A 24,217-nucleotide genomic window follows, 5' to 3' on the forward strand; every position below is an offset into this window, starting at 1 on the left:
CTCTTAGAACTGCTTTCAATGTGTCCCATAGATTCCGATATGTTGTGTCTGTGTTTTCATTTATCTCTAAGAATTTTTTAATTTCCTCCTTGATGTCTTCTATAACCCATTGATCATTCAGTAACCTATTGTTCATTCTCCAAGTGATGCATGATTTTTCCTTACTTCTTTTATCGTTGATTTTCAATTTCATTCCATTATGATCAGATAAGATGCATGGTATTATCTCTACTCCTTTATATTGTCTAAGAGTTACCCTGTGACATAATATATGATCTATTTTTGAGAAGGATCCATGTGCTGCTGAGAAAAAAGTGTAACTGCTTGATCTTGGGTGGTATATTCTATATATGTCAATTAGGTCTAGGTTATTAATTATGTTATTGAATTCTATAGTTTCCTTATTCAACTTTTGTTTGGAAGATCTTGGACACAACATCTTTATTTTATTTTTATGTGGTGCTGAAGATCAAACCCAGCACCCTGCGCATGCCAGGTGAGTGTGTTACCGCTTGAGCCACATCCCCAGCCCAAGATCTTTTTAAACATTTTTATTTTCTACTGGTAACAAAGCCCCTCAGTTTTGTGTGTCTAAAAAGTTTTGTTTTACCTTAATTTTTGAAGAATAATTTAGGCAAATCATTTTAGGTGGGTGGATGTTTCCTTTCAACACTTTGAATATATCACTCCAAATTCTTCTTTTACAAATTGTTTTTAAATAAAAATCTGATATTTCTTTTATGCTATTGCTCTGTATATAAGGTATTTTGTTATTGTTTTGTTTCTATTGGCATCTTTCAAGACTTTTTTGTCTTTGATGTTTTAAAGTTAAATATTGTGTTACACTCTTTTTCATTCATTTTCTCTTTGCATTTCAGTTCAGCATTTCTGTCATCATATGTTTAAGTTCACTGATTCTTTCTTTGGCTACTTCTCAACTAAAGTCTGTCAAAAGCATTATTCATTTCTGTACAGTGCTTTAATTTCTAGCATTTACTTTTGACTCTTAGAATTTTTATCTCTCTTGTTCTAGTACTTATCTATTAATGTATATTGTACAGTTTCTCCATCAGAGCCCTTAAAAATTAATCATAGATTTTTTTTTTTATATTTTCAGTCTCGGATATATCTATGGGGGCTTTTGTCGCTTCATTTTGTTGCTTTTTTGCATGCTTTGTAATTTTGTTATTGTTGTTGTTGTTGCCATTGTTCTTGTTGAATATCAGATAAAAATGTATTGGATTAAATAAACTGAGATTAATAGGCCTGTAACGTGAGACTTTCTTTTTATCTGGCTAAGGGTTAGGCTACGTTTGCTGTTCATTATAGCTGCAAGTATCAAAGAATAAAATTTCCTCCAGTGTCCTAGTTTTTGTCTCCACAGTTTTGCTTGGTTTTGCTAGAAATGGTTTCTTAAACAGGGTCTGAGCTTTGCAATTATTTCAGCTAAAGTCATTTGTTATCACAGAGGAGTCTGTTTGAGATGGTGGCAATCATTCCATAATTCTATGATGAAGTTTCAGTCTTTTAATGAGCCTATCCCCCTGGACTGTTATCATCATAAATGTTTCTCAGGTTCACCTCCCTTTAGGTAACACGGGAAAGCTAGAAGGGCCTGAAGTTGGGTGTTTCCCTTTTCCCTGTTAGGTTAGGCCTTGGTAAATTTTAAATAGTTTAGGTTCTGATAAACTAGTTTCCCCTGAAGGTAGGTTTTTGAAAAGGAGAACAGAATGTTCTGGGCTCATTTTTTAAATGATTACCTTTTCATTTCTACCTGCCTGAAGCATAAGGGGACCTTTATCTAATTTTCACCCTGAGAACTGGTTCTGCTCCTCTAGGCTCTAGGCAAAACTTGTGAAAGTGTGAGGTCTCTAAGATTATGTACCATGGAGTTTTTAATTCTTAAGTTCAACCACAATGAGCCTCTAGAAATTAATTTCATTTTTTAAAAAATTTGTCCTAACTTATGCATTAAAACATAAACGTGGTACATATTAATGAAATACAATATGATGTGTCAGTACATGAACTCATTGCATTCGATTATAATCTAAGTGTTTCTGCTGGTACTGGCACAAACTCTTGAGATTTTAATACAAGTACACAGTGGGCAGGAGTTTTTCCTGTAACTTCAATTACCTAATGAATCTAAGAAGAATTGATAATTTTCCATTAGTTAAATATGTTTTTGTGTGAGGAAGGGAGTGACAATTTCCATACTCTAGTTAGAACAATTGGTTAAAAACTAATACTAGAAAGAGTATGGAAATTGTCACTCCCTTTCTCACATAGACACAATATCTTTATTTTGTTTTATTTATTTATTTATTTTTATGTGGTGCTGAGGATCTAACCCAGTGCCTCACACATGCTAGGCAAGTGCTCTGCCACTAAACTACAATCCCAGCCCCTAAACTTACTTTTGAAAGTAGCAATTTCTGTCCCCCCAAATTATTTTCCCTTGTTCACTACTACAGTAAGTTGCTTTAAATATTAATTATTGGACTATTTCATTGTCACATCATCCCCATGGATATATGCCTGTGTCCAAAACTCACCAAACTGTGTCAAGTACATATCTACAAATTTTTAGTATATCAATTATACCCTAAAGAAGCTGTTAAAAATAAATTCAAGGGCTGGTGCTGTAGCTCAGAGGCAGAGCACTTGCTTAGCACATGCAAGGCACTGGGTTTGATTCTCAGCATCACATAAAAATAAACAAATAAAATAAAGGCATTCTGTCCATCTACAACTACAAAAATATTTTTTAAAAATAAAATAAATTCAAATGTATGTGGCTCATCCCTCCCCACCCTATGTAAAGCCTTTTAATGAGATATTTCTGAAGTCATTTGAAATACATCCCAGGATTCCCTCACTTGTATCCTCCATTCAAAACCTACTTCTTTAGTGTTTCTCTTACATGCATTTTGCAAAAACATGCTCCTATCTTCTCTTACAGGAAACTCCCCACTTTTCCTTTTGTCTACCCAGTTTCTCAAGTCTTTTCTAACTAATTTAGACAGTATCTTCCTCCTTTGAAATTCTTTTATAAGCATGACTGTATCACCCTGCTTTACTTCACTTTTCCTATGTTTTCAACTGTTTTATTTTTATCTACTCATTTGAATTTTAAAGCTTAATGGAGTCAGAGACCAGGATTTTTAAAGTTTACATTTCTCTTATACCAAATGTCTCACCCATAGCTAGACACTTATTAGAAACTGACAAAGAATCATTGATGGATTGTTATATATCAATATTTGGTAGGAAATTATGACTGCTCTGCAGAGTGATTTGTAGACATAAACACCAACCTGCTATTTAATTCCAAAAAAGCAAGTCACCTCTAGGTTTTTAAGAGCTGATAATTAAGACACCTCATATATATTAATAGATGGACCAAGGATCATTTTTCAAATCCTCTCTCTAAATTCTTTCTGTAGCTTGTGAAGAGCTGTTTTTGGAAACTGCATTAGAAATGCAGAGGGAAAAGTTTGGTCGTGAGGAACAAGATCAGCTTTCGGCCCTGTGTTTGGCAGAGGTTGTGGCTGACTTCCCTGTGAAGCTTTAAATCAAACTGAATTTGTGGTGCCTAAGCAGCTTCTGGAACTACAGGAGGGTTATCCATTGCAGGTTATACAGAGCTAAAATAATTGAATATTGTGAGATTTATCAGTAGTAGGGAGGAAATGGAGGGAGCAAATCAATGTAAACCTGAAGACGGTAAATTCCCAATTTTTCCTTGAGGAAAAAATAGAGAAAGGCGAAACTGTAACTTTAGTTAGAAAGAAAAACACTTATCAGAAAGACTAACAGTAAAATGTACTTTCAAATATTCAGTTAAGATTTCAGCAGCTCAGAAGGCTAGACAGGAGGATCACAAGTTCAAGATCACCCTCATCATCTTAGCAAGGCCCTAAGCAACTTAATGCGACTCTGTCTCAAAAAAATCAGTTAAGAAAACCTTATACTCACTTTATGTACAGTGACAGTACATAAATGTCATGGACAAGAGAAGACTTACTTGAACTACAAATGCTAGTATTCTAAACTCTCAGGCATGGACACTGTTGGAAGAAAACAGAAACAGAGTTAATTTTAAAAGCATGTCTACTATAAATAAAATTTGGGCTTAAGATTTCACTGGAGATTCTCAGAGTCTAGAAACTCTCTTCCACCAACCCTACTTTAAGCCTTTCCTTCTCTCAAAAGCCAGAAGATATTAAGCCAAGTCAACCCAAAATATCAATAAATATAAATACAAATATTTTTGTAGAAGTCAAAATCTAAATAATCTACCTTCAGATAATGAAATGTTTATGTTTAATAACATTCCTTTGCATTTGTAGAGTGCTATTTACTTTTCAAATCACTAAAACCCATTTCATTCTCACAACAAAATTAAACATATGAGTTTTTTTCTCCAACTTAAATATGAGTTAAATTAAAGCAAAATTTAGTTAATGATTTTTTAAGGATCCAGCTTGAGTTTCAGTGAGAGGTTTGTATTTAGAACCCAGCTTTTTCCTGAGCACAATTGCCTTTTCCAACTTATGCACAGTACTGGTAACTCAGGGTTCCTCCCTACCCTCATATTCATATGTCCACAATGAAGATAAGAAAAATACATTCTACTGTCATGTGTAACTAAAGAGAACACATAAAAATTAATAAATAAATAAAGGGCAAGACAGCACAAAACAACAACAAAAAAGAATTACTTTTGGTTCCCCATTTCATATGAAATATTTTATTCTTACAAATCTGTGTATGTAAGGACATGTACTAGAACCAAAATGCAGGATTGCCACAACTTTGTCACATGACTGGCTCCCTCTTTGGAAAAAGGCAGCAGAATAAAGAAAAGGCAGTAGGGTACCCAGTTTCATCTTGCTCAGGAGGTAATACATTGCTAGTAAGAATATAACACTTCAATAATCAAAAGCTGCACCCCTTAAAAAAGAGTTCTGGAAAATCAACTTCTCTGCAAAGAATACCTATTCCTGGCTATTTTGACCCTTTGCAACTTCATTTGAGAAAGCAAAAACCTGAATGTCACATAAAGCATGTTACTTCCTGTGAATTGGCAAAGCAGAAGTGTAATTGTGGAGCATTGTCTGGAGAAATCAGGGCCAAGGTAGAGGTGGGATGAGCATCACTGGGGAGATTAGGGAGCCTGCCACATTACTGCATTAAACAACAAGCAAGAGAAAAGAAGAGAAAAAGCTTCTCACTGATATTTGAAAATTGAAGGCCATTAAGCATCTTTGGTTTACTTTTCATATGGCAACCATTTTACTGCCTAAAACGCTGACCTCTAATAACAAAACCTATACTTCTAAAATGTTGTTTTTCCTTCATATCATAATATAAAAGTATCCAATTAGTTCTCATAAAATCAGTTTAGAATGTGGAAGCTAATGTTCCATCTTTTTTGCCACACAAACCATGTTGGCTTCATTTATCATGCTAATATTTTGTATTACTGCGTTCCTCATTTTTCTTTATTATTTGTCCTTCAGTCAAGATACACTTTTATATTTTCTTATTTGAGGGTCCACATACACATACATCCAGTCAGAACTCTCTGTGGCCATCAGAGACTTAGGATGGGAGGATTGTGTAACAATTTGTAGACTACATGGATGCTTTCTACCCAATATAAACTGATTAAAACAAGAATACTGTCTTTATTTCAGACTCCTCAAAGAGCATCTTGGAGAAAAAGAAGTTGAGTTGGCACTCATTTTTGATTCAGTGGTGGAGGCTGACCTGGCTAATTATACCTGCCATGTAGAAAACCGAAATGGACGGAAACACGCCAGTGTTCTTCTGCGTAAAAAGGGTACTTATTTTTATAGCTATAACTATATTTTGTTTAGTCACAAATAGTTTAAAGTTGTATGTTTAATAGTTTAAAGTTGTATGTTTTCTGGCTTTATTGTATCATAGAGTATCAATTTCTGTTAATCATTTTGTGTCTTCAAGGAACAATATTTCTCATGTACAAAAATGCCTATGATCTTCAGTATCACTAGGAAATAAATAAGTAAACTAAGCATTATTATATGTTAAATCAATTGAGATGAAATGTACCTGATTATAATCATGCTACATTAAATGGAATCCACAGATTCATTCAATATTTTGTCTGTATTTCACCTTCATATATCTTATGTTATTTAAATATAATGATAGGAATTGTATGAAAAATTTGAAAACCATATGAAAAACAAAGTTGCTTGTTTATTTTCTGACTAAAACTTAAATAAAATAATTAATAGTGTCCTATAACCTTTCAATTATTAACATAAAGTTTATAAGCTATATTTTGTAATATAACCTGGTGTTAAGAGGTCTTTCATAGGTCAATATATTTCTAAATAATTTGGCATTTATGGAGATCCCTATCTAGAATCAGGTCTAGATTGGATAAAATGTTTATAAAGGACAAATAAAAGAAACTCTAAATTTACAGACCTAGGAACAATCTCAGCAGCTAAAGAAGTTTCTAAATTGGCTCTTACCTTGCTATGACTCTTGATTACTGCAAGAGGCTAAATACTTTGTGTGTGCATCTGGCAAAAGTTTTGTAAATGTAGCAGAACAAATGTTCTCAATCAGTGTTCTTGTTGCCTAGGCTATAGAGCAATAGAACAATTCAATCAGCAAGGTCACCATTTGTACATCCTGGTCAGGATGGAATTTCTATTTTCCAGCCAGCCTTAATTCTTGAGCATGACCAGAAGCTCTGGAAGAAAATGAGAAGTGTCATTATTCCAAGAATAATGCTTCTCTCTCTCTAGCACCATTTCTTAACTCTATTGTACTTGATTCTTTCTTAAAATAAAGGAGTACTTAAGTATAAATGAGTCTAATACAGAAAGTAAAGTCAGGAGATCCAGGTTCAGCCATATGGTTCAGTAGGATTTTTTTGTCTGATTATGATTCCTGAATATTATCTTTCTCATCTGTAAAATGAGGGTTATAATATCTACCTTCTTGAGTTACTTTGAGTTCAAATGATAATGATATAATGGATGTGAAATTTATTATGCCTAAATAATTTTTTATTATATGAAACTTGCATAATTTCTCCTATGTTCTCCTATGCATTAGGAAAACACTTAGTCCACCTACATGAAGGGCAGGTACTGACCATGTCCAGGTACTTTATAGCAAAGATCACTTCGTTCCTGTCCATTTCAGTCTTATTTCATTTTCAGAGATTCTCCAAGCCAGAGATGCTGCTGTACTTCTGTACCTTTAGCAATTTAGGCAGTGTCTGGCCACTAATAGGTACCTTGAATATATTCTGATCAAATAAATAATTAAAATTATATTTAGTCATTGAGGATTCATGTATAGCAAGCACCATGCTTATTGTGAAGAATAGACTGCTGAATAAATAGATATCCCACAAGTCTTGTGGAGCTTGTAGTCTTTGTGGAGGTGAGAATGCAAAGAAAGCCATACATTAAACATTAAGAAAAAAATTCACAAAAGATATATAGTGTTACAATTAGAAACCTCCTATTAAGAAAAATATTGAGGGTACTATAATTTACCCAGTGGAGACAGGCATAGTCTTATATTAGTTTTCAAATAAAGTCATTACTCTTTAATAAGTAAAAGAACGAACAACAGTCCATAAAATTTCTAGAAATCTGACTCTGTCAAATAAGACACTCTGTAAAACTCTGCTACCTCATATAGTGTCTACAAGTAAACCTATCTAAAATTATGAATAATTGATTATATCAATTCTCATCTTTCTAGTATTTAAATATTGGGGTTCCCAGGATTCAGGACTCCTTGCTCATTGGCCAGGTAATTTCATTCAGCCTCCATCATGTTTTTGCTTACCATATATGATGAAAACTCCAATATTTATATCACTAGCCAGGATTTCTCACCTGAACCCCAAACTTGTGTATCAATTTGTCTGCTCAACAATGTCATTTTGAGATCTAGTAGGCATATCAAATTTTGCTTTCCCCAAACAAGATTTCCAATTTCTCCCCTCTACAAATCTCATCCTTCACTCTCCTTCTTTATCTCCATCACCATTCTTCTGATTGCTCAGGCCAAAATTTGTGAAGTCATTCTTCACTTTACCTTTTCTCTACCCACATCCTGTATTGAGCCCATCAAAAAAATCCCATGGCTCTACTTTCAAAGCCTATCCAGAATCTGATCACTTCCATCACTGCCCCCACTGTATTCTGATGGACCAGCACAAATTGAATGAAATCCCAAACCTGAACTATGACCTATAAGGCACTTCACAATCTACTTATTTTTCCTCTTACTTTCTACAACACTCTGTCTTAATCATCATATACACTAGCCCCCTTTCTATTTCTCATGCTCATTAAGTACAGTCCCACCTCAAATACTTCACACAGGCTATTTCCTCTTCCAGAAACACTCTTTCCTCAGCTATCTCCATGACTCACTCCCTTATTTCACACAGTTGTCTTTTTATATATTACCTACTCATTAGGTCTTCCCTGGCCACCATATATGAAATATAATTAGCTTAATTTTATTTTTTTCTCTAATTTGTATGATTTCTTTTTATTGTTTTCATTATATTTGATATTATAATTACATATTTGTTGGCTTCTTTTCTTCTTCCCCTGCTACAAAGTAAACAGCATGAGAACAGGGACTTTACCAGCCTTATTTATCATTTTACCTCTAGTATATAAAACACAATAAGTGCTCAAAAGTATTTGTTGGATGAAAACTCTCCTCACAGAGGACCAGGACAGTGGGATTAAGAGAAAGATAAAAGGATTAATACAGAGAAGATTTGATCTTCGCTCTTGTCTTAACTACTATCTTCCCTGGTTTACCAAAATACATGTTTTCCTTTCAAAAATTTTTACTTTCCAAGTTTTTATTCTCTTATTTTTGTGTGTGTAGTGTTGGGGATTAATCCTAGGAGCATTCTACCTCTGAGCTATATCTCCAGCCCTCTTTTGTTTATTTGTTTGTTTTGAGAAGAATGTTCCTAAATTGGCCATCCTGCAATCCTCCTACCTCAGTCTCCTGTGCCACTGGGATTACACTTGTGTCCCACTATGTCCACCTATACTTTCCATGTTTCATATTGAAAACTCAAAGTCCTCGGGGACTAGGCAGTTAGAGAATGTTTTTTAAACAGCCAGATTAAAAAAAAACATAGATTAAAGAAAACATCTCTTGCTTTAAAGGGGGAAACCATTATTTCGTTCTAGAAGATTTTTACCATGCTTACTAGAATGTGGGTTCATGTATATGAGAGCTTGAAAGTTTTCAAGAAGCTGAAAGGCTGATTATGAAACATTTTCATTTTTAAATATTAATATTCATTTTTTGAAACATTGTGAACTCCAACAAAACAATTTTTCACTCACAGTACACCAGTTTACCCTCTCCATTCTAGGTAACATTTATTATTTTTTTTTCACTTTTTCATCCTTGCAAAAGGATGCAGTTAATCTTTTCTCATTTAGTCTTATTAGCAGCTCTCAAAAATATGGTAGAACCCCAAAGAAGAGCAAAAATACATATGATTCTACCCTAATTTTTTAGTCAGACCAGAGTTTTGGTTGTCTTGAGAAACTTCAGACATATCCTTTGGAGTTACATCTTTTTGGTTTTATCTCAGCATAGACTGACCTTGTTGACTGTAGATTTCCTAACTAGAATATGAATATGGCTTTTTATGGAACAATAACTTCTTAATGATCTGTAAGTAAAACATCTTAAATTTTCTAAGTGATCAATATGAGAAGAAAAGTGATTAATCCATTCATAAACTAAAAAAGGCCTTTTGTAAAATGAAAACTCATGTCCAACATACCCCAAAATCAATGGAAGTGTAACTGATGTGATTCTGCAATCTGTATACAAGGTAAAAATGGGAGTTCATAACCCACTTGAATCAAAGTGTGAAATATGATATATCAAGAACTATGTAAAGTTTTGAACAACCAACAATAAAAAAAAAGAATAAAAAAAATTAACAGGGTCAGATTTTGTAAAAACAAGATGCCCTTTACCTGTGCATCTTCAACCTACACTTACCACTTTCTTATTCTTAGATGAAACATTAGTCAGTAAGTACAACTAAATTTCGGTACAAGGTCTGTCCTAGATGGTTTTTTTTTTTTTTTTTTTTTTTTTTGGTATGCCAAGACTCTGAACTTAAGCTAAAGAAATTCTCATAATTATTCCTCATTCTCTGCAAAGAAAAAAAAAGATCTTTACCACAAAACAGAGATGTATCACTGAATACCTCTTTTCATTTCAATCTTCTTGTTATGCCCTAACTCTTCAAAGTATACAGAAAGTTTTCTTAGTGTATTCAGGTTGCCATAAAATTTACCTAAGATCAAGTAATTTACAAAGAACAGAAACTTCATTTCCCACAGCTCTGAAGGCTGTAATGTCCAATATTAAGGCACTGTTAGATTCATGTGTGGTAAGGATCCAGTCATCTTTTTTATATAAGAGAATATCAGAATGGCCTTTACCACCCATATTTCTGCCAATATTCAAATCAACACCACTTAGGTAATATCTAAGAATATTGAGGCTTTCCCTACAGAACTATTATTCTAAGCCCTCCTCAAAATCTCTCAAGGCTCCTTTCATAGCAATGGACCTCAAAACTCTATCCATTACCCAAAAGCACTTCCACATTTTTAGGTATTTGTTACAGTAGCATCCTACTTCTCAGTACCAATTTCTGACTTAGTTAATTTGATTGCTACAGCAAAATGCGTTAGATTGAGTAATATATAAATAACCAAATGTATTGCTTGTAATTCTGGAGGCTGGGCTATTCAAAATCAAGGTACCAGCATATCTGGTGTCTGGCAAGGACCCTTTCCTCAGAGATGGTGCATTTTATGTGTACTCACATGGCAAAAGAGGTAAACAAGTTCCCTCAGACTTCCTTTATTTTTTTTAAACTTTTTGTAGTTGTAGATGGACAGAATGTCTTTATTTTATTTGTTTTATTTTTAATGTGGTGCTAAGTATTGAACCTAGTGCCTCACACATGCTAGGTAAGTGCTCTGCCACTGAGCCTCAACCCCAGACCTCCTTTATAAGAGCACTAATCCCACTCATAAAAGTGGAGCCCTCATGACCTAATCGCCTCCCAAGGGCCCCATATTTTATTGCTATAACTTTGGGGGTTGGGTTTCAACATATGAATTTAGAGAGGACATGAACATTCACATAACAGAAAAAGTCCTCAGGTTAGGATCTCCTAACCTGCCTCCCAAATTATAAGTCAGAGGAGCAAGTTCAAACATTCCCAGCCCTCTTTCTCTCCGGTCTATTGGCTTCAGGTGCTATTTGTTCCATTCTGTAGTATCTGATGTTTGTATTCATGGTAAAGAAATAGCTAGGTTCAAAGTAAGAAGATTAAAAAACTATACTTGTACTTTGGGTGCCTAGAAAAAGTTACAATCCCATCCCATAAATATTTGCTGTTCTAACTACAGCTATCCTCATGAACAGTATACAAGTACAGCCCAAATAAAATGACTTTCAGCTTCACAGTCAGGGAATGTCCCTAGAAATATAGCTCCTGCTGAGATACAAAATGGCAATTGAAAACAGAAGACAAAAGAAAAGCCAGGTGTTATTTGAATGATGGCAATTCTCCCCTCTGATTATAGGATAGATGTTTCCCTTTTGATGTGACTGCCTGATCAAAGAATACAGGTTGAGTCTCCGAGCCTAGGTCCACAGTTTTCAACTTAAACACCCATCATTATGTAATACTTTTCAAAGACTTTTTCTTATAAAATGGACTCCAAGATCACAAAGGTACTTTTCACACCATAGTTTTCTTCCATAAATTTACTGCTGAATAAAGTGTCTGCTTCTTGGGAGCACAAGTTGTTTCTGCTGTTGAATTTTCCCATCTACTCTGTAAATAACATAGAAATTGGTGGTAAAATCCCCATTAAGTGACTTTGAAAACAGTTAAAGCTGTTCTGACCAGAGAGAAAAATGTGAGGGGGCGGGCGGGTGTAGGAAAAAGAGGGGGAAAGAGAAAATAGAATTTATATCATAAAATAAACATAACAGGAGAAAAACATTTTGGATTAAGTCAATTAATGCCCTAAAATGAAAAAGAAACTGATTTTCAGAGTAACAAAAAATTGTATTGCTAACATATTTTTCATAAAATGGACTCCAGGTATCTCATCCTTTCTCCCCTGCTACAGCTACAAGATTCTGTAGTACCCCCCCCATTGATGTTTCTGAGAGCTACCCAGTTCTTTCATTCTGTCTGATAAATTGTAGTTTGTCTTTTCACCTTGGAACTAAAAGGTCAAAAGAAGTCAAAATTCACAAGTCACATGATATTCAGGAAGTACTACCAACAGTCTATGGAAAAATAGGTAGTATTTCTGTGCTTACATTCAGAATAGAGCATGTAAAGCTGTGGTATAATAAAACTTCAATTTGAAGTTAGGAAACCTTGGCTCATGTCCTATATTGGCCATTTCTTTTAGGTACATGACCTTGGATAAGTGACTTATACTACCATTTCAAATTCTTCATCTACAGGTTTGAATATTTTTTGTGCTGTAGGATTATTTACACAGTAGATAATAGACTGGATAAAATTTTTATCTATAAAGTAGTATATTCCCTGTATATGCTATATGCTTTTCTTTTTACAAAGTATAACATGGTAAATCAATCTTAATTGATATATTGGTCCTGATTAATTTTTCTTAAGCAATGATCATATGAAAAGACAAGGAGATTCACAGAGAAATATTGACTATCTGATTTTCAAGAGTGACATATTGACATGGCCAGTAATTTAATTTTGACAGTGCTCCAGAATTGATCCATCCAGAGAGACTCACCAATGCCAAGGAAACTCAAAAACAACTGATGTATAAACCAGAATGTCATTCCCTTTCCCAGTTTCTCATTACTTGGAGAGAGCTAAATTAGTAATAGAATAGCCACTTGGTAATTATGAATTAGATTAAAAGGAGGTCAGATAATCTTTAAGCAATTTCATTGAATTTTGATGAGACCCCTAAATGTTCTTGTCCTCAGTTAAAATATATTTCTGCTCTCATGTCTCTCAGATTTAGCATTTCTTCTCTTTACAGTGCTGAACTCACATTCTAAATTCTCTGATGATTTTCCATTTCCCTAAATTCCATGGTAGCATTCCCTCTTTTGATGATACATTCTTTAGATTTGTTAATATCACTAACTAATCTATGGGTAATTCACTGTTCCCTGATCCAGGGAGACATTCTGTTTCCTTCTATTATGTGTTGATTTGATTATCCCAACTCTCAGAGTTCTAGGGATGCCCACTGGAGCAGCCTAATAAAGGTGTAACCTGGTGTTAGTCAAAGAGGCTAAGTGATTAGCCAGTATTTCTCATTCTCATTTAATTCCATAGTGCGTATTGTATCGCATATATATTATGGTCATTTATTCAAATAAGTAGGGGGAAATGGGTAAGCTAATTTCCTCTGCTTACCTTGAATTAGATTATGCCCTACTGGGGTTAAGTGAAACAGTTTAATATTTCAACCTTATTAGGTTTTATTTGATTCTGAAAGTAATTTTATGACGTTGTTCTCCTTCAGAAGAATAGGGCCTGTGGCCTGAGAAGTTCAAGATGGTAATCTTGCTAAGCCAATGAGATAATTTAGCAAAAACAAGAAAACATAGGCCCTGAAACCAGAACAACACAGCTTTAACAGTTCCCTGAAATACAGTTAAAGCAATAGTATATGTATGAAAACAATATAAATTGGGAGTGACTATTTCATTTGAGATAGACTTGTGACCTTTAATAGCAAATCAGAAAGAAATAGGAAAGACAGGGGAATAGTTCTGACCTAAAATTCCTATGTAAATATATGAATATACCACAGTGAATCTCACATCATGTACAATCACAAGATTGAGATCCTAACTAGAATAAGATTACTCCATGTTTGTATAAATGAGTTAAATTATAATTGACTGCCATGTATAACTAAAAATTAAAAATAAAAATAAATAAAATAAAAACAAATCAGTCAAATTTTTAGAAAATAATTAATTTTACAAAGATTTGACTCATACAGATATATCAAGAGCAAAGCATTAAGCAAGAATGTTTTTGAAAGAAAATACAAAGGGGTAATAAATTTTACACACGAACTAGAAATCTGGGAAAATCCCAAGTATCACTGGTTTAATTTCTTTTCCTGTTGATTCTGTTTGCTTCAGATTTAATCTACAAAATTGAGCTTGCAGGGGGCTTGGGAGCAATCTTCCTCCTCTTTATACTGCTGGTGATCATCTACAAATGCTACAACATTGAACTGATGCTCTTCTATAGACAGCGTTTTGGAGGTGATGAAACTACTGATGGTAAGTTGTCTTTTGTTGTTCCATTAAAATATTTATTTATAATTATGTAAAAAATATCCTTATTCTTTTTTTGGAGGGGGCACCAGATGTTGAACCCAGGGTCACTTAACTTCACCCCCAGCACTTTTTATTGTTTATTTTGAGACATGGTCTCACTAAATTGGTTAGGGCCTCTGTAAATTGCTGAAGCTGGCTTTGAACTTACAATCGTCTTGCCTCAGTTTCCCTAGTCATTGGGATACAGGCCTGAGCTACTGCACCTGGCAAGAATATCCCTATTCTTTAGAAATATGAACTGAAATATTTAGATGTAAAAGGCCATGATATATACAACTCACCCTCAAATAATTTAGAAAAACAATTTATCTGTCAAGAAAGAGAAAAAAGGAGAAAATATTAATAGGTGAGTCTAGGTAAAGGATATATGTATTTTTTTGAAATAATTTTATTTTTGCAGTGCTTTGTTTGGAATAATTTCCAGAAAAAGTTTAATAAGAAGGCATTATTTGGTTAGGAAATAAAATTATTTCTGTTAATGCCTTTTCCCTTAGTAAGAAATAAATTAAGAATAAATTCTGTGTTTTAATCCCAGCTATCTGGGAGGCTAAGGCAAGAGGATCATAAGTTCAAGGCTAGGATGGGCAAGTTAGCATGACCATGTCTCAAAATAAAATAAAAATAGCTGAGGCTATAGCACAGTGGTAGAGCATGCTTAGTATGTACAAACCCTGGCTTTGATCCCTAAGAACTCAAAAAATTTAAAAAAAAAAATCAATTCCATGTTTTTGTCTAGAAAATTCACATGTATGTACAGATCATTTTTAACCATTGCTGCCACCAAGAAAACAAACATGGAGCTGGGGTCATGGCTCAGTGGTACAGTGCTCATCTCATATGTGTAAGGCACTGGGTTTGATCCTCAGCACTTCATAAAAATTAATAAAATAAAATTATTTTTAAAAAGAAAATAAACATGCAAGAAACAGATTAATATCTACAGAAATACATTTCACACCTCAAAGTACATGAACGTACATATTTTGAATGCTTGTAGCACTATTCTCAAAGGTGACTCAAAGGATAAAAATTTAGACTGTGTGTTATACTTTTCTATTTGCTTTTCATGACTTTTGGAAATCTTTTTTATGATGTATCAACAAAGAATTGTACTGAGCCTTATGTCTTTGGACAACCAAACAATGTTTCAGTTTTTTTTAAGAGAACAAATTACCATGTTTTCAATCAACACCAATAAGAAATCATGACATGTTGCTTCTTATAAAGCCTTCACCCCTACAGACTACTGTGAACCTTGTAAATGTGTAAAATGCCTTAGGTAAGCCTACATTTTCATTTTTATTATTTATTTTATTTTATTTTTTGGTACTGGGGATTGAACCTACAGAAACATTACCACTTAGCTACATCCCCACATTACCAGCCCTATTAATTTAATTTTGTTTATAGGGTCTCACTAAGTAACTTATGGCCTCTTTAAATTGCTGAGGCTGGCCTCAAACTTGTGATCCTCCTGTTTTAGCCTCTAGAGTCATTGGGATTATAGGATTACAGGCATGCACCATTGTTCCTGACCCACATTTTTTGAAAAACTACAATTTGCAAATTGTTATTAAAAGGCAGTTTAAAACTGAATTTTTGTCATACTGAAATCAAGAGAAATTTTTCTTGTGTTTTTTTCCCCCTTCTTTGGGTTAATGGTCTTAACAAAAATGGTCTTACAGAAAAGAAGAGAAGTTCATGATTTTGTTGTATTTTTATAGCGATAGGTGTAACATTAAAATTTTGAAGATCTTTGATTTGGGTCTTATTGTTAATATTAAATGGCTATATGTGTGAGTCTTAATTGACTTTCATATTTTCACAGTAAATTAGAGAAATGCTCCTTGATGAGTAAATATGCATGCTCATTTATTTCCAAGCTGTGTATTTACATAATTATACTAGCCTGTTGAAAAGTACTACACACTCCTCTATATGTATAATAAGAATTGTAATGCAAAAAAATAAAAATTAATAAAAAATAAAAGTACCTCACACTCTTATTCAGACGTACCTTCAAAATGAGAAATTCGAACTTGTTCTAACCATTGTTATACAGTACACATGAAAATGTGGTCAATTACCCTCTGCTCTTTTATACAGTAATTCATATTGAAAAATCTGACTTCTTACATGTTCATGTAAAATAACTAGATGAAATATGGTACTGAGGAAAATGTCACTGGTTCCCAGATGAACAAGTGGCTAAACTATCCTTATGGGAAGGTAAAAGATGAACATGTTTTATCATCTCTGTAAGAAATGATACAATTTATTGGGTTAATTTACAATAATTTTCATCACACATACCCAATAATCCAAAGTAACTGATTATTTGGAGTATGCAAATTAATATTAAGCCCATGCTAATATCATTAGATTATCAGGGATCAAATATTTCATTTTAAATCTTTATTACCAATTATTTGGCCCAGGTGATTCAAGACTGTGCAGTAATAAAGATCATTTTATTTAGAAAATTGTATATATTGATACAAAACCCATTGCATAGGGGGAAATGCAGTATGGTAGGAGGGTATTTTAAGGGTATTCATTAGGAAGAAAATTAAAATATTTTTTAAATTTTCCAGTTAGTTATTACAGAGATTTTGGATTCAAAATCTCTGTGATAGCAAAATGGAATACTTTAAAGTCAGCAGATGTGCCGTAAGGGTGAATGCATGAATTTTCACCTCCTTTTACAAATATCCAGTTGAATGATGCCAAATGTCAGACAGATAGGATACCAACATTTTCATTGCTTCATTTAAATATCTGGCATCTCATAAATACAAGTTAATTTTACCTGCATATTTTTTTCTTCATGTTTTTTCTTTGACCTTTTGATAGTGGCATTTCCTGAAAGTTATGATAAATATACTCTGTTTTATGAAATAAATAAATACTTTTCTAGGAAAAATATACTTTATGTTTTATAAAATAAAATCCATTCAACAAACTTTGACTTCTTAAATATTTTTAATTGAATTCACTTCATTTCAACCCACAAAAACAGATTGTTTTATTTCTTTAACTTTCAATATTTTGGTCATTAAATATTTAATAAATGTCTACTGTGTGGCAAGTGCTGTGCATGTTGCATTTTCTTATATTCTTCCTCATGATCAGAACATCATACACACATGTGTACTATAGTAGGAACCAAGTATCTAATAATCACCAAGGTTACACAATCTTTTCAGTTTAGAAGCTAAGGGTTAGAACAGTATTTAGCACAGATGCAAAAGAACTGGGCTGTAAACAGAAATGACTACCTGGTGATGAACAAGATTAAAATTAGACTTAAAAACAAGGAAGGACAGGTGTGACAACAAGAACATTCTTCCATAAATAGTTTGGTTGTCTTCTTCATAACTACTCTTTTCACTAGAACAGCATGCCTATGATGACCACTGTGCCAGTCCTCTTCCTTCTATTGTGGTCTCTGCATTGTGCTCTATTTTCTGGTTCCTCAGATGAGTTTAGTCAGCATGATTTAGCACATAAGAAGGCTCATTAGTGTTGCTTAGAAAAGCAGTGTCCCTGAACTGCCTTTCAATTTTAAGACAATTTTCAGGCCTTGCTGTTAACCTTATTCACATCATGTTGTTGCTTTTGCTCTACCCATCTTGCACCTCTTTGTGAGCAACAGCTGTGGCTATTCATGAGATTTTCTTGGCTGTCTACATAAAGCTGAAGTGCATTTTTTAAGCTGTGGCATCTGCGTCATTCCTGGATCACTACTTGGCATCCTAGAGTTTCTGGGACATCTGACATGGTGGCTTTGAGAGCTCTCTTCCTGCTCTGGCCAACCACCATAAGCTCTTCACCTTTAGTTCATCTTAAAGGCACAGGACTGAAATGAGAATCAAATGTTCTCAAATGAGTGATGTGCTTCTAGTATGCTAAGTAAAATTTATTATCCAGATGTTTTGGGTGTTAACATGTCAAAGGGATCCACGTTCTTTGTCATAATTGATTTTGGATACACAAATATAGAAATACTTTTCTAGGAAAAAAGTCGTTGCAGCACTGGACTGTAGTATTCAGTATACAGACAGAGTAAGTAAGGATAGGACCAGAAATTTTGAGTTTATTTAGGCATATTTGGAGGGCGATAGCCATAGTCAGGACTAGCATTGGAATAACAATCTAGAAGGTCTGATGAGATGAGTGATAGAGTCAGGTAGCCATTGCATGTGGCTAGCTCATAGTGCATCTTCAACAAATCATTGTTGAATGAATTAATATGCACTTTAATTTAGGGAAGTTTATCATATAGGAAGGCTATCAAAGTCACAGCAAACAAGGATCTTGCTGGACTTGGAGTTTGAGGCAGTAACACTATCCACCAAGAACAATGAAATACATTCTGCTCATAGGAATGGAGCTGTTTGTCCTTTGGCCTATTTTATTCTTCCAGCTGTGTATCATCGGCAGCTCTGGGTCCCAGGTGAGTAATTATAGTTGGAGAAAGTCAAGGGCCTGCAGGTGCATCCTGTGCTTGATTGGAACAGGGGCAGAGGTGCTAGGATTACCAGGAGGTTCTTACATTAACATTGCTCATGAACATTCTCACTTCCAAGTGGAGTTTTATGCACAACCGTGGAATGTGCCCAATTTGTAAGCCAAATGATCTCCTCAACTATCAAGGGCAGTCTTTCATGTGCATCTGCTTCTAGGCAATCAAGTAATCTAGCCAAGGTTTATGAAATCCTTTTGCAAGCAAGGGACATGCTCAAGACTATTAAACTTTACTCCCAGTCTCAGATACCATCTTGACAGAGATAACCAAAGTTCTTTTCATGCTGGGGTGATGAAGACTAGAATCTGACTAGAATTAGAACACCATAAATCCTACCTCAGGTATCTCTAAATAGTCAGGGGGGCGTCCCAAGTCCTTCTACAATAGAATATCTGTATCTTGTATGTCTATAGTTTATATCTCATTCAGCAGGTAGAACCAAATCACTAATATCATGGGTGAGTGACTGCTTTGTTCTATAGATTACCTTCTTGTCATGTTTTAGCTGTATTCTAATCAGATCTATTTAAATGAACAATGTTGATATATTCTAGAAACAATCTTGGAATTCTTACCAGTCTGTCAAAAGGATTATTTGCAAGTCACTGGGCTTAATAAGCATTCATTTACAGTTTGTTGTGAACCTATGCTCACTAAATTAACTTTCAAAAATCTTTTTCTATAACTGAGGGAATTTTGAAAATAACACTATAACTTTTCCAGTGTAACCCTTCTAAACCCATGGGGACTAATACTTTGAATAGCTGTGTTCATTAACATTTTGTAGGAAATAATGCATGCATACACATTTTTACTTTAGAGAGACTGGCCATGATCCAATACAGCAAAAGAGGAAAAAATATACTTGCAAAGCACAGTTAACTCCCTGACTAAATATGTGAAGGGAAAAACCTAATTTGGCAATATTGGAAGGATGTATATTTTGAAACAAAGACTTCTTTTGGACCTTATGTCAAATTAGTTGGCCATGGTCTAAACAAGAGTAACAGGCAATGTATTTGTCTAAAACCCAGCTGCTGTCTCTAATATTTGGTAATGAACTGCTTTTTGTATATGATAATGACGACACTAACCAACTGGAAGTATGGCATGTGCTTTGAGTAGTGTCTCCAGGAGGGAAGCTGGATTATTTCAATCTTCCACACTCTATGGCTCAGCCCCTGTTGGATCTCTTGCACATATTTGTACAAACAAGGTATAGTCTGTGACCAAGTAGCACAGCCAAGCCAACTGGCAGATAAAGGGTTCAAATCCATGACTTTGGTCTATTTATTCCTACATTCAAAAACACTGAGCTAATCATGTACACACATCATTGAACATCACAAATAATTCCTTTAGTCTGTCCTAAATAAAAGTAGCCCATCAAATAAAAGTTTCAATTCATATCACATGACTAGTTTATGTTGAAATTGACTTGATTTCCTATAATGTGTCATGTGACTTAATTATAGTGTGTATTTCAGCCTATTAGTAGTTATAGATTCTAAAAGATGGTAGAAGAATCAAGGCCCCATACATGGAACCATATGGAAATATCACAGTGAAATCCAGTAACTTGTACAATTAATATGTGTTAACAATAAAAAAGTAAGAATAAAAAGTACATTCAATTACTTGTGCTTTAATAAATTTTTCCTTAAATCCTAAAAAAAAAAAACCCAACAACCTTTTAATACTTACCACTCTCTTTTTGCTCTAAGACAACAAGGAATATGATGCCTATCTGTCTTACACCAAAGTGGATCAAGATACTTTAGACTGTGACAATCCTGAAGAAGAGCAGTTTGCTCTTGAAATACTGCCAGATGTCCTGGAAAAACATTATGGATACAAACTCTTCATCCCAGAAAGGGATCTCATTCCAAGTGGAAGTAAGTATTTTCAAATTTTGTTTTTAAAACAGTTACTTTTAGAAAGTTATATGGAGGCTTCAAGCCATCAGAGCCAAGTATTTAGACAGTTGTTTCTTATAGATTTTTAAAATTCAAATTTCTCCTCAACACCTGTATTTTCCCTTTAGAGCATTTGAACTTTTAAAAGGCATTCTCACTTGTGTTTTAGGTGTGACTTTTAAATTGTGCCTTAATGGTGTTTTTTAATTATATTGCGTTAGTGTTCTGAGAAAATTATGGTCCTTTTAAAAAGTTTGTTAAAGTCACTGTGAACCATTTCAGTGCATTTCAGTTCCAAAGCCGGTCTTCTGTCATTGTGCTGCTACTTATTCTTCCAATCGTTTTTACTAATAACTCTGAATATCTGCATTCCAACCTTGTTATTCATTATACCCTGTTACTCATTCCCAGAATTATGAGGAAAACTCCACTTAAGAAAGGTACATGAGGATATTGGTTACAGCATTCTCATGATGTATGTAAATTACTTTTATGAAGTGCTGGACACTGTAGGCTTGCATGCCACTTTTAACTAATGCTGCATATTGAATGCTACATTTGAGCTTTCAAAATAAATTTAGCTTCAAGTCAAGATATGTACTTTGTTTTTGTTAATATTCAGAATGCGTACATGGTAAAGTGTAATGAGAATACAGAGAAGCCTATGTCGTGGTTCCTGCTCTCAAAGAACTTTTAAGAATGTTCTTGAGAAAAAATAAAAGAAGGACAACTTATTTCCATGTGTCTGATAATATCCTCGAGAGGAGAAGATTGATCTGGTGAATATTATAGACAACATGATAAATTAAACACATTATAATAAAAAGGCCTATATTTTCAATACTTGACAGTATATAAAATAATTTCACACTCATTATTACACTTGATATTTACAATAATCCTTATTTTAGGGTCCTTATCCTCCAGATGAGGAATCAAAGGCTCAAAGAAGTCCAAGATTAGACAGCTGGCAAATAATAGAGCTGGGAGTAGAACCTGATCTGTTTGACTTTAGTTCTCATTTTGCTATGTCAGGCTGTTCATCAATAACATTTATTCAGATTATTAGCAGTCCACCATGGTCACTAAGCTGATAAGAGACAAATGGAAAGAACTGAGCTTTTGTTGTCCATCTCTTTTCTTAGGGTACATGTATATCTGTGTGTATACTTTAGTATTCACACTTATATGTGCATGGAAAGGAACAAAGAGAACATATTTACTGGTTCATTTCTTTCCTGCAATGTAAGAAGTATAAACTTCAGGATTCCCCACACTTCAACCCATGGTCCTCTACTATTTTTTGATAATTTCTCCCATTTTCATGACTTTAAACACCATTCTATATTAACTGATTCCCAAAGGAACATCTGGATAACTCAGCATTACTTTTTGTTCTTCTATCTTCCTCCCAAATCCTGTGCCACTTTCATTCTTTGAATTCTCAGTACCAACAACTCAAGTACAAAAACTAATTACTCCTACAATGTTAATTATCTCTCTTTACTTATGTTTCCTGCCATCCATTTGGCCCCATTAATATTATGTGAACATCCTTGATCATGCCACAACCCCAGTTTAATAAACTAATTGTTTACTATTTCCTAAATAATAAATTTCACACTGCTACCAGCCCATATTTATCTCCTAAATTTGTCTTCTACCATTTTCTCTACTCATATCTTCCACTCCAGTCAAACTGTGTCTTTTAATACATTGTGTATCCCTTCATTGCTTTTGTTCATGTTAGTCTTCTAGGCCTATTTAAATCCTATTTATCCTTCTTCATATCACTGCCTCTGTGAAGGGTACATAATAATCTCTCCAGTCCAATATTTTATGGTGCATATTTACTTGTTTGACTGTAAATTTTGTACTTCTATTTTGTTTTGTTTTGTTTTATAACTTTATGCAGCAGCTTTCCATCTATTTATGTCTTGTTTAGTCAGCAAGATTATAAGCTCCATGACAATAAATAGGTGCTAAATCTCATTTATCTTCATATTTTACTGTTACCTAACAAAAGATTTGGTTTCATTAAGGGTCTCATAGTTATCTTTTGATTTTGTTTGAACAGTGTTGTTTTAAGACAAGAGGTAGTAACAATTATGAAATAATGAAGGACTTCCATTTGTGCATAGCAGTATTTGAAAGGCATTTCCTTTAACAAGGTGAATGTGAAAGTTAAAAGCAGCATTTTACTGAAAGAAAAAAAAATTTTGGGTAATTCATAAGAATAATATCAATCATTAGAATAGGTTAACACAAATAAACACATGCCTTTCTCACATCTTCATATGGTATCTGCTTCATTATACACAAAGTAAGTGTCATCTACATACACATGCCATATATATGTATATTTTTTTCATTTTTTTGATATTAGAAAAAAATGCCTAGTGGGCTGGAATATAAACTAGCATGTGTGAGCTCCTGGGCTCTGTTCCAAAAATCGCCAATTTTTTAAAAAGGAAATACCTAGAAGATATTGGTCAATCATTGATGAAAAATTTAAAATATTCTTATACTAGTTCTTGACCTAACTTTCATATATATATAATTTCTTATATATATGTTTTGGCAAAAACATCTTGTGAAACAGAAATTCTTCCAAATCTATTTTAGAGTAATAGTGTCCTAAATTATATTATGGTAATATCATTACCAAAATGGATTATATGTCAGATCATTTTTAGTAGAACTCAGTATGGTACTAAATTTTCTGCCTTTGTATGTTCCACAATTTTGGCACAATTGGCACTCTTAATCAACCCCTATAAATAATTTTTTAAAATGTCAGTCTTTAGATCCAAACATTTCAATATTAGTGATTGTCCTTCTGAACTGGAAAAGAATGTTTCATCATTCTGCACATCTGAAAGGGACAAACATGGCTTTAAAACATGTTGACCTAAGAATATTCCTTATAGGTGATTGATCCACTTTATCTGATACTCAGTAGATGACCATTACTTTGTGTATAATGAAGCAGATATTGCATGAGAATGAGAACAAGACTGGGAGAACATGAAAATAAGAGAGATGCATTCCAAAGTTATGCCCTCTTATAGCTCCATTATGATTACTTGACAAATTAATTGAATCAGCTCAGTGTATCAATTTAGCCAAATAGCATGTAGAATATTTTGTACTTCATTGGTTGATTTGGTGTACCATATTCTGAAAGTTCTCCTTGACCATGGGGGTAAAGGCCTGCACAAACCATAAAATTTCGTAGCTCAAAGTTTCAAGATTTTGTTATGGATTATAACATACTGCATGAAAGATAACAGGA

At 33.8% G+C, this 24,217-nt stretch overlaps 1 protein-coding gene across 1 annotated transcript in view; it reads left to right on the forward strand.

Annotated features, from left to right (window-relative positions):
- Positions 1–24,217, forward strand: part of Il1rapl2 (interleukin 1 receptor accessory protein like 2) — a 532,521-nt gene that overhangs the window by 499,778 nt on the left and 8,526 nt on the right. The window contains exons 8-10 of the mRNA XM_077106474.1: positions 5,706–5,851; positions 14,278–14,421; positions 20,731–20,901. Of these exons, the coding sequence (XP_076962589.1) occupies positions 5,706–5,851; positions 14,278–14,421; positions 20,731–20,901 (461 nt within the window). The remainder of the gene's footprint in view (positions 1–5,705; positions 5,852–14,277; positions 14,422–20,730; positions 20,902–24,217) is intronic.

The sequence above is a fragment of the Callospermophilus lateralis genome, chromosome X (genome assembly GCF_048772815.1).
Source record: "Callospermophilus lateralis isolate mCalLat2 chromosome X, mCalLat2.hap1, whole genome shotgun sequence".
NCBI classification, from domain to species: domain Eukaryota; kingdom Metazoa; phylum Chordata; class Mammalia; order Rodentia; family Sciuridae; genus Callospermophilus; species Callospermophilus lateralis.